The 17,533-nt window shown below is 37.8% G+C and overlaps 2 protein-coding genes across 4 annotated transcripts; one reads left to right on the top strand and one right to left on the bottom strand.

Moving 5' to 3' along the window:
- Positions 1 to 562: 562 nt before the first annotated feature.
- LOC110837514 (uncharacterized) lies at positions 563 to 12,077 on the top strand. Its single transcript, XM_022079720.2, has 3 exons — positions 563 to 692; positions 8,734 to 8,876; positions 10,473 to 12,077. Exons 2-3 carry the CDS (start codon positions 8,738 to 8,740, stop codon positions 10,724 to 10,726), a joined length of 393 nt encoding a protein of 130 aa, XP_021935412.2. The 5' UTR covers positions 563 to 692; positions 8,734 to 8,737; the 3' UTR covers positions 10,727 to 12,077.
- Positions 8,044 to 17,399, bottom strand: LOC110837519 (cytochrome c oxidase assembly factor 1 homolog). Of its 3 annotated transcripts, none has more exons than XM_087343620.1 (3): positions 17,334 to 17,399; positions 15,608 to 16,066; positions 8,044 to 8,389 (listed from the first exon to the last, which is right to left on the bottom strand). In XM_087343620.1, exon 2 carries the CDS (start codon positions 16,059 to 16,061, stop codon positions 15,642 to 15,644), a length of 420 nt encoding a protein of 139 aa, XP_087199746.1. In that variant the 5' UTR covers positions 16,062 to 16,066; positions 17,334 to 17,399; the 3' UTR covers positions 8,044 to 8,389; positions 15,608 to 15,641. The 3 variants fall into 3 exon arrangements, with proteins under 3 accessions (XP_087199746.1, XP_087199743.1, XP_087199745.1); XM_087343617.1 differs by having other exon boundaries at positions 17,288 to 17,398; XM_087343619.1 differs by having other exon boundaries at positions 8,044 to 8,349; positions 17,288 to 17,398.
- Positions 17,400 to 17,533: the final 134 nt, after the last annotated feature.

The raw sequence follows: 17,533 nt of genomic DNA, 5'->3' as shown, positions 1-17,533 counted from the left end.
TCATAAGAGCCTACTACCTGTCCCAATCCTAGGCCAGATGAAACCAATCCACACCCTCCAACATGATTTCCCTAATATCCATTTTGATATCATCCTTACATGTACGCCGAGATCTATGTGATCTCTTTCTTTCAGGCTTTACAACCACAATTTGAAAGTATTCCTCATCCCCCACGCGTGCTACATACCCAGCACATCAATCTTCTTCATTTGACCATCCCAACAATACGTATAGTAGAATTTGTGGAGTTAATTATTCAATTTTCTATAAAATTCTTCCACTCCATCCTTCTTAGGTATGTTAACATTTCGCAGCATGCTAGTTTTTACGGTGAAGTGTTGTTAACCCTTTGTCCAACCCCCAAGCCAGAGGATATATCCTTTCGGCTGTTCGCGACTGCTTATTAAATTTGCAGCTACCCTCCGTGCATACACACACATAAATAAATAAATAAATAAATATACTGATTTTGAAAATATGTGGCTCCTATATCTCTCTAGGAATGGTTTCTCATTACTTCACAACACGTTATGTGAAGAGCGCATGCGTTATCATAGCAGAGTTGGCACTGGGTGGCAAAATGAGATTTGAAGACGAGGCCGCCGCAGGTGAGGTTTGCCAGCAACGAGAGTCCACGCTTGGCGGCCAGTTAAGTGGGAAACATCACAGAGAGAGGCTAAAAACAAAACAGGTAAGTTATCCGAAGTTCTATTTTAAAGCGCCCGTGGTATTCATGGTAAAGTATCTCAGGGAAGTTGACAGTTACTCAGCTGGTCCAAAAACGCACGCCTTTATGGAGCCCGAATGTTCGTCTCCGTGTTTACAAAAGCCTGCAATCAGGCACTATCTTGAACCAATTAAAACCAAACCACGTCCTATTTATCTAGGATCCGTTTCAACATTTAATTATGTACAGACCAGTCTGATATTTGTGGGCGTTTTATTGTGCTTCTAGAGAATATATTTAAATGGGCACGTACCTCGGGGAAAACTCTGACGTAGCACGGCAGATATTTTTCATAGTTCTCCTGTAACGCCGTGTTTCGAGCGATATTTTATCTATACACTGTTTCGGATTTCCATTGCAGTTTATTATATTTGTTTTTAATTTGGCTACGTGTCTCTCTGCCTTACCGTACCTTTAAATATTTACATTTGCAATTCAGAAAGTTTAGTTCAGATTTTTGTTAAAAATGGAAACAGTTCCATTTAAAAGTTTGTGGAAGTAATTCAGTAAAGAATGTGGGGAAAAGTACAAACGATAAAGCTGTGAAAGGGTTAAAGAAGAAAGGCGAAGAGGAATGACAGCAGGACGGACAAATGAAAGGAATGAGAAAGGGGAGGAGGTAAAGGTAATCCTGGAATAGCAATGATGATATTGCATGAGTTAGATCACCTTTAAACTGTATACTTCTTTTAATTATTTCATTCTGAGTTGTGTTCATATTTGTAGAACAAGGCACGGCTTTCTCTGGAATAATATATAATTGATATCAGACTAGCAAAATGTTTATATCTTGTTCCGGTGATTTCAACGGATCGTTCTGATGGTATAATTTACATTTAAAAATAATTAGGAAGAAGATTAAATCCGGAGGACGCTAGCTACCATTCAGTTCTGAATCTTACCTACCTGTTATCAATAATGCGAAATATTAAAATATCATAAACTATGTTTTACCTGTATTACTTTGTCGAAACTCAGTTTAAGAAAGGTATTTGAGAAAGGAATACTGGGAATATTTAGACCTAAGAGACCGGAAGTTAACAGGACGACAAACAAATTACACAGTGAAATGCTTAATCATTTGTATCCTTCTCCACATAGTATTAAGGTGACAAAATCAAGGAGAATCCGAAGGCAAGATACGAAATGCATAGTTTAAAACTTCATTCGGAAACCTGAATGGAAGAGGTTACTTGAGAGGCCCACGAGAAAATGAAGGGTTATATTAAAATATGTCTTAAAGAAATATAGTGTGAGGTGAGTGGTAGGTAATGTAAATAATTTCTTGACCAGCTGAACAAATATCAGTTTCTCGAGAAAGACTGAACTCCATGTAGTTGTTTAGATCCCCAAGTAGCAACATGCATATTGTTCAAATAAAAGTTATAGATGTTAATGGCATACAAGTTTCATGTAACATGCCAATGTATAATACGACGAGCAGCTTTTCAGAATTCTGATAAAATTTTATATTCAAACTATCTGAAGTAGAAACTTACAAGGGAGGTATCTTTGGTTTCACATGAAAGCGTGTGCGATTAACACATTTTAGGTCACTGAGTGCACCAGTGATAGCCATTTGCCGGGTCACACTCACGCCATTTACAAACCGCCCAATTGACGTAATACAGGCACAGCACAACATGACATTCGTACTGCATCGATGTAGCTATTTCTATGGCAGGAAAACTGGACCAGAACGTACATATTTATTTCCAGAAACCTGAATGAAACTTCGCGAAAATATTTTTGGAGAACACGTCGACGAAAGAGATTTGCTTCTAGTTCATTCGTGAGCTTGTCACAAGGAACTTGCTCTGCCAGGTAAAAATATGAATGTGTATCTCGATTTCTGTCTTCTGGGTTGTTGCGCCGTGTAGTCTGGTAGCTGTTAGCCAACGTTTCAGAGGTCCATGCTGCCTCCGTCATCAGGGCGGTGAGTATGAAGATTTCTGTCTTCTGGGTTGTTGCGCCGTGTAGTCTGGTAGATGTTAGCCAACGTTTCAGAGGTCCATGCTGCCTCCGTCATCAGGGCGGTGAGTATGAAGATTTCTGTCTTCTGGGTTGTTGCGCTGTGTAGTCTGGTCGATGTTTACCAACGTTTCAGAGGTCATACTGCCTCCATCATCAGAGCGGTGAGTATGAAGATTTCCGTCTTCTGGGTTGTTGTGCTGTGTAGTCTGGTAGATGTTTACCAACGTTTCAGAGGTCATGCTGCCTCCGTCATCAGGGCGATTCATCGCCCTGATGACGGAGGCAGCAAGTTGTTTTTATTTCACCTGATCTCACTTCGACATTTTTCTCTGTTCGACCCTAAGTAGGCCCTTCTTGAAAACGAAGCATATTTTTTGTGCATTACACAACACCGATATTTCATCGTCTACAATCCTATTGTAAGTTCATTACTGCATCTGTACACAACCTCATGCTTTGAAACAATGCCACAGCCCCTAATTTGGAAAACTATCGTATTGCACCGAAAATAGCCACGTATTGGTGCACACTCCTGCTTCCTGCACGGGAGGTCCCAGGTTCGATTCTCGGTCGGCATCCCGGGTATCTTGAGGTGTTTGTGGTTTAAGACATGCAGTTGGCGAGCACAATTCAAGACGTGGGCGACGCGTCGATGCTCAGGACTGATTATTCGATTCTTTTGCTGCTAGGCTTCAACGGGGGAGGAGGTTACAACGATTTCGTAACTGGTCAGGTAAAAGGTGTCCAACCTCTTCAAGGTAACGACACATGAATATATACCAACGGAGAATAAACAAGTTACGAAAAAAAAGCCAATGCAATTTATTTCAAAATTGTATTTCGCGACATAATTATGCGTCATGAAAATTTCCGAAGTTATATGTACTTTCGCTGTGTAACTTGCGTCCATGTGTTAGAAAGCACGAGGTAAGGAACCTCTTACTTGTGCAGGTAAGAAAGCGTTGTAAATAAATTAGTAACCTAAATCCCACCGCTAGAGATTGGAAGCCAAACACATGAATGAACCATATTTAGAAACATTACGTCCATCTGACCGCTAATTACATGTCTTGAAGCCAACAATGCGATGTAGAGAGTACTGTCGGTGAGATGCGTCTATTCTAGTTACCAAGATAAACATAACACACATTTCAGCCACTATCACTTTGCCAACTGCCTCCTACTTCTAACGACCCACGTGCCTGCAATAGTGACCTTAAAAGACATAGAAAGTGAAGTTCACAAATGTAATTTAAAATGCACAAGCTGCATCTCATTGTCACTGTCAGGATGAGATATTGGCACAGATAATAATCCTGTCATATTGGATGCGGATCACGAGGGACAAGACTGCTGGAAGTCTCCGTTGATTCTTACTACGAATAAAGGAAGGAAATGTGAAAAGTAAAGTCAATTTTATATTACCTAATACTAAATACTAAAAAAGCTGGCAGAAGTAAGAAATATTAATCAGTCAAATTTGCTTAGAATAATATTAAGCAGTCAAATTTGCTTAGAATAATAACCAGTTTGGCGATAACTGGATGGAGAAAGTGAAATTTTACGAATACGTACGAAACAGAGGACGGATGAGAGCTGATTGTACGGATTATGAGTGGCCCTCGACGTACGTCGGGTGCAGATCGAAGAGAGTATCCGGGACATCCAAAGAATTAGCAATGATAAAACTATCAGAGATGAGCTTCAGTCATAGAAAGAGAAGGAATAAGAATGCTTAAGGTCAAACCGAAAACATAATCAATGGTAAAATAAAAAAATCTGCAAGCCTTTGGGCCAAATTAATATAAAAGCAGGATGCCTACTTTCAAAAAGAAGCCATGCCAAACCAATGTCTGATTATTTTATAATTTTTAATATATTTGTCTTCATTTTATTACTTGCCTTCGCACAACCCGAGTTTACTATTATTAAAGATAAACAATAATAGTTAACACGAGAAAAAATTAATAAGCACTGACATAAACGAAACGACGTACGTTTTAGAAGAATTCAGCCACCATCATATTCACAAAAAATTGCTGAACTGGAAACATGCCAGAAGAATAGAAAACAACAAACTACTAAAACAGATTATAGCACACAAGTCTAGGGCAAAGAGAAGTTAGGAAGGCCACTGAAGAGATGGCATGAAACTGTAACAGGCCGCATGGCCTAAACAATAACAAGATAACGATGACGTCTGACCTCTTCCACCGTTTCCAATTTACGGTGAGGAGGCTGACAGCCTATTTAATCTCCTATATATTCGGTATCCACGGTGGTCTAGCGGTTAGAACGCTGGCCTTGTAATCCTGGGGTCTCGGGTTCGATTCCCGGCGGTGCACGAATTTATAACTTGTGTTGGGCAAGGTCGTGGTCTAGGCAACACGGAGTTTTCCTCCGGGGGCTTCCCCGGTTTCTCCGTGGCATCCCAACAATTACTCCATTCACACACAGAAGAAGGCAATGGCAAACCACTTCTGGATAATCTGCCAAGAACGTATATGAACAGGTCCCAGTCCGAGAAAAGGATGGAAGGATCCTGTTCATATGGACCTGTCGTCAGACAGAACACTAATAATAATATTCGGTATAATTCCTTTGGATTGAGAATCGACCAACTCCAAGACGGCGGGACAACAGAAGGAATACGAAGTCACGCCCCAAAAGCTGTTCTAAGTCGCAGTTCGGTAGACAATACACGGCCAATGCGTTCGGAATTTATGATAAAAATGTAAAACAAATATATGACCGTAAGATTTGAGGTTTTCACAACGGTGAGTATGAAGATTTCTGTCTTCTGAAACGTTGGTAAACATCGACCAGACTACACAGCGAAACAACCCAGAAGACAGAAATCTTCATACTCATCGCCCTGATGATGGAGGCAGTATGACCTCTGAAACGTTGGTTAACATCGACCAGACTACACAGCGCAACAACCCAGAAGACAGAAATCTTCATACTCATCGCCCTGATGATGGAGGCAGTATGACCTCTGAAACGTTGGTTAACATCGACCAGACTACACAGCGCAACAACCCAGAAGACAGAAATCTTCAAATACATGACCCATTTCAGTGAGCAATGCGCACTAATACAGGTTCCAAATACTTCTAATGTATAACCATGGAGTTCCGCTATGTTTATAATCAACGCACAAAGATGTTTCAGACAACACTGTAAGTTTGTTCATGATTGTCTAAGCACAGAACTTCACATGTATGGCTTTGATGTTCATACCAATTTAACCAATTCAATGAAACCCATTAATTGGTTCAAAAACTATTACCGGAGATGCGTGCTCGGACACGATACATAAGCCCGCAACTTATAAATTAGGAGAGTTGACATAAAATACCTTTTGTCATTTTCAGAGTGGCAAAGACTTCACATCATTGTAATCACAAAACATTGGCACTGTAAAACTCTATTTAAAATCAACTGTACCTTGAATGTGGTCCACTGACAAAATGCCAAGTTGACCCGGAATGCTTAAAATAAATCAGAAAGGTGACCCGTCGCATTGTTGTTGCAATAAACAATACAGTAAGACTGCACATTGCACATTCGTAATATACCACGATACGCAATATGCTGTGAATATTCCAGGAATACGTTTTACTGGATTATTTTAAACGAAATGTTTACTCTTCATAAAAGTGGCACGATGAACCTACCTGTTAACATTATTTTGAATACTTGCGTTTAATGTTCGCTCCCCGCCCCACAAAAAAAGATGTAGTTTCAGACTGTGGTGCCCCCTTTTTTTAAGAGTTTAGTGGGTTTTCTCAGTCTCTCCAAGCGAATGTCAGGGCAGCACCCGGACATAGGCCAAGACCGCATCCTTTCAAATTCTTACCATCACCGTTCACAGCACATCTCATTCGACGGTAAGCAGTCTCGACGACTAAACCAACGTCGTTACTACCCGCAAAAAAGAACTACAGAATGAAAATGAGATAAAATTAATGCAAGAATGAACTCTGTTTCAAGAATCTCTTGAGTTAAAATTCTGATGACAATTTTTTTTTTACAAAACGTATAAAGAAAGGGGGTTATGGCCTACATATGAAACTACTGGGTAAATTTATGATAAAGCGACTTTTCTATGTTCTTAGTTCAAATTTAACATGGGTAATATGGGGTGGAATATGTGGATTATTATGAATGATTAATCGGGAAGGCAGTTGACGAAAGCCGTCGTGGTTTATTTTACGGTATAATCCCACCATCTTCTTGCACAAGCTCATTCTTAGTTTCTTACACACTCCTTTTACTCTGTCAATGAATTTATGTTATTTACAAATAAATCATAAATTTTTCTTGTGTGTAATGGGTAGATCTATTTGTAGCTTATCATTTCTCTAGGTGAATACTTTGTTTTGTATTATGTGAAAGTTATATAATAGTTTGAATTGTACTTTATAATATGTATTGTATTATTATGACTTTTTCCACATCCTATTGTCATCTGACTGTCTTATGGATCCATGGAATATAAATAAATTATTATTATTATTCTTTAACGAGGCTTTCTCAACACTCAACACTGTAGGTTGCGTAGCTTCGAGATTGAGAAGTGATTGTCAAGCATGAATTGAGTGGATGTGAAAGGAAGCGGTAGTGATCTATATGACAATACTTTCTTTACATTTGTCTGGGAAACCTGATAAAATTCGCGAGAATTCTCAACCAGGATAACCGGCATCTGAGCCGAGAATCGATACCGGCACCCCCCCATAAGAAACAGAAATCCTTTCGGCAGAGACTGAGAAAATGCACAACACATTTCAGTTGAAAATCAAATACTGACTTACCACATACAGAGAAGAGCTGAAAATAATAATTTGTACCTCTACACCCGTCCGCCGCACAGAGATTCTCAAAATCGACTGATTATTAAGCTGTTGATTGGAAAAATAAACAAACTCAGTGGTATGCACGCGAAATATGCCTCTGGCGGATACTTTAATAAACAAAACTAAAATGATCACTGGTCTCTTATGTCAGATTCGCAACATACATTGCTTCCTTTCTTATCACAGAGGCGCCTTAACTGGAAGCAGAATTTGCATAATATTTCTGACTACCACAGTTATTTAGCTCAGTCAATATGTGGCTGATGACAGGGTCTCGATTACTGGCAGGGCCAGGAATTTCTCTGTTCGCCGCCACATCCAGACCGATCTAGCTCCCACCATGCCTCCTATTCAGTGGATATTCTAAAATGACAATCCAACCTGGGACCTAACATGAAGGAGTGCCAATGACTGATATGATTCAAAATCCCTTCAAGAAAAGAGTGGATGAAATAGAAGTATGTGCAGATACAACAAAGTGAAAGTACATATCTTCATCTTTATGCTAGCACATCTTAAAATTAATTATAAAAGTTGCAATTGTATTTGCTTAAGACTTAATTCAATTATCAACTTTGCTCAACTTGATTTTATTATATACCTAAGTAAGATATTAACCAACTCCATCAACCACTGTATCACTTTTCAGACATACTTTAAAATCTGCAAGTATTGTCCATCCCAGACTCATCAATATATAAAAGATTCTCAGGACGTTTTGTTGAAATAACCTTTAAAAATTGAGATCACTCTTCTTCATTTCTCTCTTTGTGGTCCAGGGTATTCTTCAAAATTTTATAATTACTCAGATGGTCAATAAATACCCTGTAATGAAATTCAAAGATTCATTACATTTCTTACATTTTAAAACATATGCCACACAATCATGTAGCGCGCATGGATGAGACAAGAGGTGTGCACCGGGTATTGGTTGGGAAGCCGAGGGGAAGAGACCACTGGGGAGACCAAGACGTAGATGGGAGGATAATCTCAGGCGGGATCTATGGGAGATAGGAGTTGAAGGAGACTGGATTTTGTTGGCCCAGGACAGGGTCCGGTGGAGGGCTTTGGTTAATTCGGTTATGAACCTTTGGGTTCGGCAAGGAATCTTGTTACTTAGTTAGTTATGCCACACAATAAAACTGCATAAACTTGTGCTATTTTAACAGGAAAATGAGGTTGTGGTGGGTTCTCCTGCTTGGTGTACTAATTGTGAGTGGCACTGTGAGGAGTGCCAAAGTTCCAAAGGACGGTGATGACGAAGACGATAAGGATAATAATGGAGATGACAAGGATAATAATGTAGATGATGGTAAGTACTTAGTTTTATGCCTCACATACAAACTAATAAGACTTGAATAAAGAAATGTTAAGAAGACCATTTTGAAACAATGCACACCATTAATAACGCTTCTTTGAGACAGTCTTCCAATAATCTTCCCCACTTATTTTATAGTTCACTAAGACAAAAGACTTTGAAGGGTAAATGGGGTAAATTAGCTAATAATGAATACAAATACAGCATACTCCTGATTACCTGGGTTGGTAAAATGCACTTACACAAAAATTATAGCATAAACTGAAAAAGCAAACTTAACACGAGAGATATAGCATTGGTAACTTCTAGCCCACCACATGAATTTGTTCCTTCACCCACCATGATCCTTTAATTAGTTCACATACCTCCCATATTTGAAGTTAACATAGCCAGGTAACACTGTACAACATTTTAAAAACAAAATTATATTCTTTGACAACTTTCTTCAATAACATATACAGCAATATGGCATTATTTATTCCATGAAGTTGGAACAAGCTTTGTTGTGACTGCTGTTATAACACTGTGTGATAGTTTACAGAATATGTGTCAACAGAGAAGCTACCAATACACATTTTCCATGAGTCAGTTCTAGTACTCTACTACACCTGAATTTTGACCATTTTCATGCCAACTGATAAAGTTTCCTTATGATGGTGGATTATGTCTATTTACTCTTATTTCAAAACGAAACACCACCTCTGCCCTTTCAGATTCCAGCTAAGTCATTTCTCACCTAGTTGATTACTTTAATCCCATGAACTGAACAATTCAGAAAAGCTCCTGTCATGATTTCATATCATTTTAATTCAGATAATTTTGGTTTGGTTACATATTACCTTCAAAGCAATACCAGTAGCAGGTTTCCTACATTTACAGCTTCTACACAAGCTATCCCCAGGAGCCAGAATAGCTCAGTTGTATAGTGACTAGCTAAGAGCTGGACAATTGGGGTTCGATCCTGGACGGGGACAGACAATTTTTCCTCTAGCCTCTGCATCCAGACCAGCTCTGGGGCCCACCCGGCCTCCTATCCAATGGGTACCAAGGTCCTTTCCTGGGATAAAGCATGGCCGAGGCATGATGCTGACCACTCACCCCATCTAGTGTGGTCAAGAAAGTGTAGGAGCTATACCTCCACTCCCCCCAAACGATCTACATGGCATGTAGTGGGACAGCTTTACTATTTTTACACAAGCTATCTCCACTTAGACCAAGATCTTCTAGGTTACTGTGACATGTAGCATAATCCTACAAGCTATCAGCACTGTGAGCGAGGTGTCCTGGATTATTATACTACGTAGTTATTCCCACAAAGTGTCAGAACTTCCTCCAGTAGACCAGTTCATCAAAGCTTCATTTACACAGATTATGACACAAGAATTATGTATGTGACAAGGGGAAGTTATTGGAGAAACATTACCTTTTTATCAAAATCAAATTTTCAAAGCCTCATTTGTCTGAAGACATTCAATAATATGAATTTATAGTGAATCTGCTAGGCTTATAATATGACTAACTGAACTAGTTTTTCAGAAATAAACACATATGAAAACACTGTATATGAATATATATAAAATTTAATTTCAGACAATGATAACAATAAGGGAAAAGATGATGATGCCAATGATGATGATGATAAGAAAGGCAATGATGATGATGATGAAAACAATGATGAGAAAGGTAAAGATGGCGACGATGATGATGATGATGATGACGACGACGATGATGGCAACAAGGGTAATGAAGATAAAGCTGATGATGACGATGGAGCAAGATATCTAGTTCCAATGGCTCCAGCTATACTTTTAGTAGGAACAACAACTTTGAGAGTAATTGGTTGAAGACTCATGAAAAGTGAACAAGAACTTTATATCCGTCCTCCAAACATCACTTATATTTCACTAAAGAACATGGCGAGAACTCTCAAAGTAGACCTATCTACAACACTGCAGTGGTTTTTATATGCAGCCCATGTATTTTAAAAGTCTTAGTCATGTGACATGGAATTCCATATCCTATAACATATTTGACTCATGACATTACAATTTAAGAATTGTATTAAATGGAAAACATTTTGAGTGGATAAATTTACTATAAATATTCTGAGGAGGATATTCTAGATGACAAATTGGTCCCACGTGACATGCAGTAAGGGCTCATAAGTGCTGGTATGAGGCATGGCGGAGCTGCCTTGGCCCATGTAAACTACATGTTTAAATTATAACTGGTGTGCAAAGACTACAAATAAACTAACCCATGTCTTTTAAATGACTCAATATCAAAGTAAACTGTACTGAATAAGTGCAAAAATATATGTACTAAAATTATAATATATTTTTATAATACTACAAACTTTAGATTGTTGATGTATAATATTGTTGTACAATAATAATGGGTATTGATGTAGCTATTATTGTGAACCTAACTTGTAGTTGCAGACAATATGTAGTATCATTATACAAATAAAGCTTTTGGCACTTCTAGAATATTCAAAGGAGTTGTAAAGCTTTTGGTTATCGTGCAGACCAATATTACAAAGTTTAGTTAAAACACAGACAATGTTTTACATAACTGCACCAAAGTACTTAGCTATAGACAGATACCTAAACTGTGACAATAATAATGAGATGTTCACCGAAGTACAAAAGCCCTATGGTTTATAACAAATGTCACCATAGTATTCATTATTGGTTCTGCTCACTGATGATGGTAATTATGATCCTTATTTAAGCATAACACAATTCCCATGATCTGTACAAATAACTTGCTTCAGCCACATGCAATGAAAATTAAAGGCTTCCCTTAAGCATACACCTAATTGGCCAAACTGTCTACATCAGTGATTCCCAAACTTCTTTTCCATGTTTATTAATTTTGTTTCAAATATTTTTGTAAACCGAGTTGTTCTGCAGACCACCTGAATGAAGTTCATGTTGTGTACCTTTTTGGTCTAAAGCACACACCCAGAGACACTGGCTACACACACAAAAGCACCATTTTACACGGTTGTTCTTCAAGAATTTATGACTCATTCATTTGTGATGTGTAATTACTAATTCTAGACTGCACAGAAATCATCCTCTTAGTAAACTACAATTATAAATTGAAGTGTGTACTATCCAGTATGTGTAACTTGTGGAGTTTGTGTAAAAAATGTAAGACTGTTTCTAATAAAAGTGTATGATTACTTTATCATCATTTACTCCTTAAGTGGGTCCTTTGCCACCATGGCATGTTGCATCCTCCAGTTGCAGATGGAGAAGACAACCTCAAAATATGCAGAAATGCTGAGAATATATTGAATGAACAGTCACAGAGAGGCAGCCAGCTTAACTAATTAAAGCATAACACGTACGTATGGTTGATTCTTGGTTTATTTAACAAAGCTATATCAGCTTCACAGCTTACATGCCATCAAACAATACGATGATTATGAGTGATGAATTGGATGTGGAAGAAAGTGATCACATATGAAGTTTGAAAGAAACAATTAATTTGTTTTCAGAATGGCATTTCAGATTTTTATGGACCATCCTCCTTAACAATGTTCTTTCTTTTTTCATTATTGGTGAGGTCAAATGGCAGCCCATAGATTTTGAATAGAACTATCTACAGTGTGACAGAATTAATATTCCATAATTAATGTTTTGGTGAAATAAGCCCTCAATAATTCCAGGCATGCTAGTAAAAGAGTTATTAAATTTTAGTTTAATGTGTGTCTGGACCTGAGAAAGCACTATTAATGTGATTTTTATATCCAGGTCCCTCAATGCCAAATAAAACAAAATGCCCAAGTTAGAGTGATAATTATTTCTGTTTGCAGTATATACATATTGTACAGCCCTGTCAGCAAAACACTGGTCAGGACAGCTAAACATATGTGTATGCTACATTTGATAGTGTGAAAGACTGCGGCTGTAATCATAGAACAATTAATTTTTTGTTGTTCTTTCACCATGATGATGGATGCAGCAAGCACATCTGAAACATCCAAGTTTTATATGGCTATCTGGCTGTCTGTTCATCCCCATACTTCTAAATATTTCAATTAAATTTTATTTTAGATGTGTTTCAGTGTATGGAGTACCAATGAATTATAAATATCTCCATTATCCAAAAAGTCAGAAATACAAAATTTTATGCCCAACAGTAGTTTGTCTCAAGGCATCTATTGGTGCAAAGTGTGTACATATATGTAGGATTTGAGGTTTTCACGGCAGAGAGTCTGAAGATGGTTGTCTTTTGGGTTGTTGCACCGTGTAGTCTGAAACGTCGGTAAACTTCTGCCAGACTACATTGCAAAACAACCCAGAAGACAGCCATCTGTATACATATATATACAATATGTTTATAGTTATAACCTTTGAACCAGCCATTTTTAATTAAAAAAGAATTGTGAGATTGCTAGGAATTACATTTGACCAAGAATAAACAAATTTCTAATCTATTAAAAAAACTGCTCCACTGCCAAAAAATTAAAATGTTCAATTATGAAGCAACATGCTCATCCTTTTGGAGTCTTGGCAACACTGGCAGGTATGAAAAGATCTAACAACACTGTCAGGCAAACCACAGCAGTAAAGAATACAAAACTGAATCAGCAGAGTACTCTACCAGCAGTGTTGTTTCTTTTACCTTAATTGTGTGGGTAAAGGTTGGAAAATGAAAGAAGTCTGTAGTAAACCTACTCCTAATGACGGGAACAGATTCAATATGTGTGACGAATACATTAGAATTTGAAGTTATTGGCTGCTGCACTATCAGAACAGAATGAATACAGATTTACTTCTGAAAATCTTGTATGATTATGATCCAGAGAATCTCAGAATTGTATTCTTCACAGATGTTCAAACTGCCCAGAACAGAGTCAACATTCATTGAAGAATTATTTCAAGCTAATGATTATGAAGTGGAAGACAGAATATATAGTTCTGAAGCAATGGGCTCATGATAGTCATACAGAAAATTGTATCCATGATAAGTACTGAAGAAATCTACTGAATGGCAGATAAAGCAACAACCCATCATATTACAGCAAAGTCACAAGCTTCATATTTGAAGATGTTGAAAGAAACTGTTATTTTACTCAATTGTTCTGAGAATTGTTTATTTTTATGTCAAGATACCATACAAGGGGTTCGATTGGCAAACTGATCAGGCTACTCTCCACCCTTCCATAATCTAGCTTGAAAAAAGAGTGTGTAGGTTTCTGTGTCATTCGTGATTGTCTTGAGAATACAGCAACTACAGTCCACTCTTCGTAAGTTACAAAACACAAAATATTCCCTTTGTTCATGTTCTGCGTACAGAACAGTGCCAGCAACATCATTGTAAGGAAGGAGTGGATAACATTACAGACTTCATGCATAATTTGCAAGAATGTTCCTCAGTACATTGAAAAAATAAGAATGTAGTTTAACTGTATTTATATTGGTTGATAAGTTTGTGTAATTTTATAAAAATGTTCGTAAGATTTGAAGCACATTTTATTTACTACTGAATGCTATGAGGGAATGTTTCTTGCTTATACATTTAAAAATTTATCTCGCATCAATCTAGTGAAAGTCTACCCTGCATACATTTTTATCTGATAATACAATCCTTTGTGTTTGGTACAGGTATCACCTTCTTAAATGTATTCCCACATTGGTTTCTTAGTTAAGAAAAACCTGGTATACAGATTGCAACAACCAGACTAACTAACTAACTAACTAGATGGCTTACCGAACTCAAAGGTTCATCACTGAATTCACCAAAGCCCTCCACCGGACCCTGTCCTGGGCCAACAAAATCCAGTCTCCTTCAACTCCTATCTCCCATAGATCCCGCCTGACATTATCCTCCCATCTACGTCTAGGTCTCCCCAGCAGTCTCTTCCCCCCAGGCTTCCCAACCAATACCTGGTGCACACCTCTTTTCCCATCCATGTGACAACAACCAGACTACTGCAGTTATATGAATAAACTTTGCATCAATTGATTCCATGAGAAAAAGTATCACTGGACACCAAATTTTGTATTTATGACATCTTAAATAATGGATACATTTACATATTTCTAAAGAACATTGGCTGCCACACCCTAAAACTGCCCAATTTTATTAATTAATATCTAAGAATTTATTCACAACAGAAAACTGAAACTTTTAAAAAACTTTTACTTCATGGATAACTACCTGTAAAATGAAAATTATAAAAATCAGTGATGACATGGCTGACAGCACCATTTGGTCTGACATGGAATGACCATCTACGGATTTTAGTTTTGGTTTTGGGTTCTGTCAGTATCTTCTGAAGATTCTGAGGATACAAGCATTTTGGTCATGAAACTAACAGCGATTATGTTTTTGAGTTGACCCGAAAGCAGGTCTCCATGAGAGCTTTATGTTAAATTCTGATCAACTGTGTGACTAGAAATTTAAAAAATGGAATAAAACCCTAGTACACAGATGTGCAAAGACAAAGAAGAAGTCTTTCCTACTTCTTAGTCACTCTCTACTGCTGATAGCAAACAGTTTCCCTGTCTCCTACGTGAAATCATGCCAAGAATCAGCCAGCCACCTCCTGGGCTTAGGGTAATCTTGTGCTAAGAGTGCAGGGTTGCCTTTGAAGTTTACCATGGCATAATTAAGAAATTATTTGTACATAAAACATTTTTATAAAATCAAATTACAACTCCTTTTTACTATATTTGTAATACAAACTAAATATATCGGCTGTATACCTGTTGAATGTATAAATTCCTTATAATTTATGTTTCATGTATTTTTCTTAATTGTCTCTGGTGGGTCATTCTTTATCAATAACCTCCTATTTGGATCATTCTTCAGTCCAAGTTCCATCCTATACACATTCCACTTCTGTTCAGGATCTACTCTTTTAGCACAGAAAAATAATGTCCCTTTGTTTTTGGGACCCTTGACTGGAACTTCTAATTGTGCATGAGTTGCATCACAGACATTAGCAGTGGTATTCCCTAAATCAACATTCCCTGATTTGATTGGCTCTCCCAACAATGACACAGATGGGCGATGATTGCGCAATATTTTCATAGCTTCTTTATGAAATTCTGAATCTTTAACTCTTGATTGCAATTTCAAATGCAACAGCACGCCTGTACTTGCTACCACCACACCTCCATAGGCAGCAATCTTTGCAAGTGTTTCATTTGAAACCATATTATCTGAAAGGGAAAGATAATAACAGCTCACAGAATAATACTTAAACTAATGTCCACATATTCCTTGGGTTACTTAACAAAGCATTTGGATAGTACAACTGAGGAAAATCATGAAAATCTCATCTAGGAAACCCAGTCTCCAAGCCAAGACTCGGGACCTCTCTAACCAAAACAGAAATGTACTAGCCGCAACATTCTTGGGAATAAAAAATGTCAGGTGGTTTAACAGGAAGAACTGTAAAATGTAAAGCTGTCCCATTATTTGCCAAGGGCATGTTTGGGGGGGAGAGTAAGTATAACCCCTAATCATTCCTGTCCTCATTAGTAAAAGGGGATGAGTGGTCAGAGTCAAACCCCAACTGCACTTTAACCCCAGGGAAAAGGACCCCATTACCCAATAGATAGGAGGCTGGGTGGGCCCCAAAGCTCATCTGGATGCAGAGGCTAGAAGAAAAATCCTTTACCCCTTCTAGGGACTGGACCCTGTTGGCCAGACTAATCTACCTTGGCTCTCAGAAAATCAGTGTAATGACATTTTTTGAGTGCATACAATTTTAAGAAATTTTGTTGTTTAATTATATGTCTTTTTTATGTTTGTTACCATACATGTGATGAAACTATAGTTTCCTTCATTTTCTGAAACACATTATCATATATGATAATGGGCCAGGTGAAACAGTGTTTGGAGGGAGTGAAAGAGAAAAACATACAAGGAAAAATTCGAATTTAATAGGGATTCACTTCTTCTGTTGTACAAGGAAAGGATTCATGGGGAAAAATGACATGTGTAACGATGGTATAGAGTGAAGGGTGTTTCATATTTCTAAGCACACTTAAATGTATTTTATTTTTATAACAGGGCATGACGGATCTTGACATTTGTAAGAACTGAAGAGGAGGTGAAAGTACACACACACAAAAAGAAACTATCCCTTAGTCCTTTAATCTTGAATAACATACGATGGTGTTGATTGGGAAACTGGCTCAGGTTAAAATCCAGTGACGGGCTTCTGTGAACACCGTAAAAGGTAGGGAATGTGCTATCCATGTAAGTGACAATCAGTTTCGGAAGTAAGATGTTCACACACTACGTTTTCCTAACCTGAACCATGTGTTTTGAAGGCCTTATAAACGCATTACCAGACATACTTCAAAATATAACCATATAATTAGGTTATAAATATAGAGTGCACATATTTAGACAAAGAGACATTAATGACATACCCCACACTACAATTAAAACTCCACACTCTTCTTACGACTAACGCACCTTCCTATACAGCACTTCTACCGGGTCAAAAACCACAGTATCAGATAAGAAGAGGCCAAGAGTTGCAAAACCGAACTGTTATTGCCATCTATTGGAAGGTATTTACAAATACAAGTCCTTGTCTAAGAATGCAGATGGCTCTAGTAATCTGTTTGACAACTCCCTTGGTTTGCTTCCAGTCCTCGGAAATTAAACTGAAT

This window comes from Zootermopsis nevadensis, unplaced genomic scaffold, assembly GCF_977971745.1.
Source record: "Zootermopsis nevadensis isolate Lab colony 2312 unplaced genomic scaffold, Znev_1.0 Znev_ptg000006l, whole genome shotgun sequence".
NCBI lineage: Eukaryota > Metazoa > Arthropoda > Insecta > Blattodea > Termopsidae > Zootermopsis > Zootermopsis nevadensis.
Note: the sequence above shows the minus strand (reverse complement) of the source record. Positions and strands in the feature narration are given on the sequence as shown.

What these genes read in the sequence shown, in the direction of transcription:
- LOC110837514 (XM_022079720.2), top strand. Translation starts at nt 8,738, where the DNA reads ATGAGGTTGTGGTGGGTTCTCCTGCTTGGTGTACTAATTGTGAGTGGC. An exon ending in GGATAATAATGTAGATGATG is followed by an intron (nt 8,877 to 10,472) that starts GTAAGTACTTAG and finishes ATTTAATTTCAG; the next exon opens with ACAATGATAACAATAAGGGA.
- LOC110837519 (XM_087343620.1), bottom strand. Translation starts at nt 16,061, where the DNA reads ATGGTTTCAAATGAAACACTTGCAAAGATTGCTGCCTATGGAGGTGTG.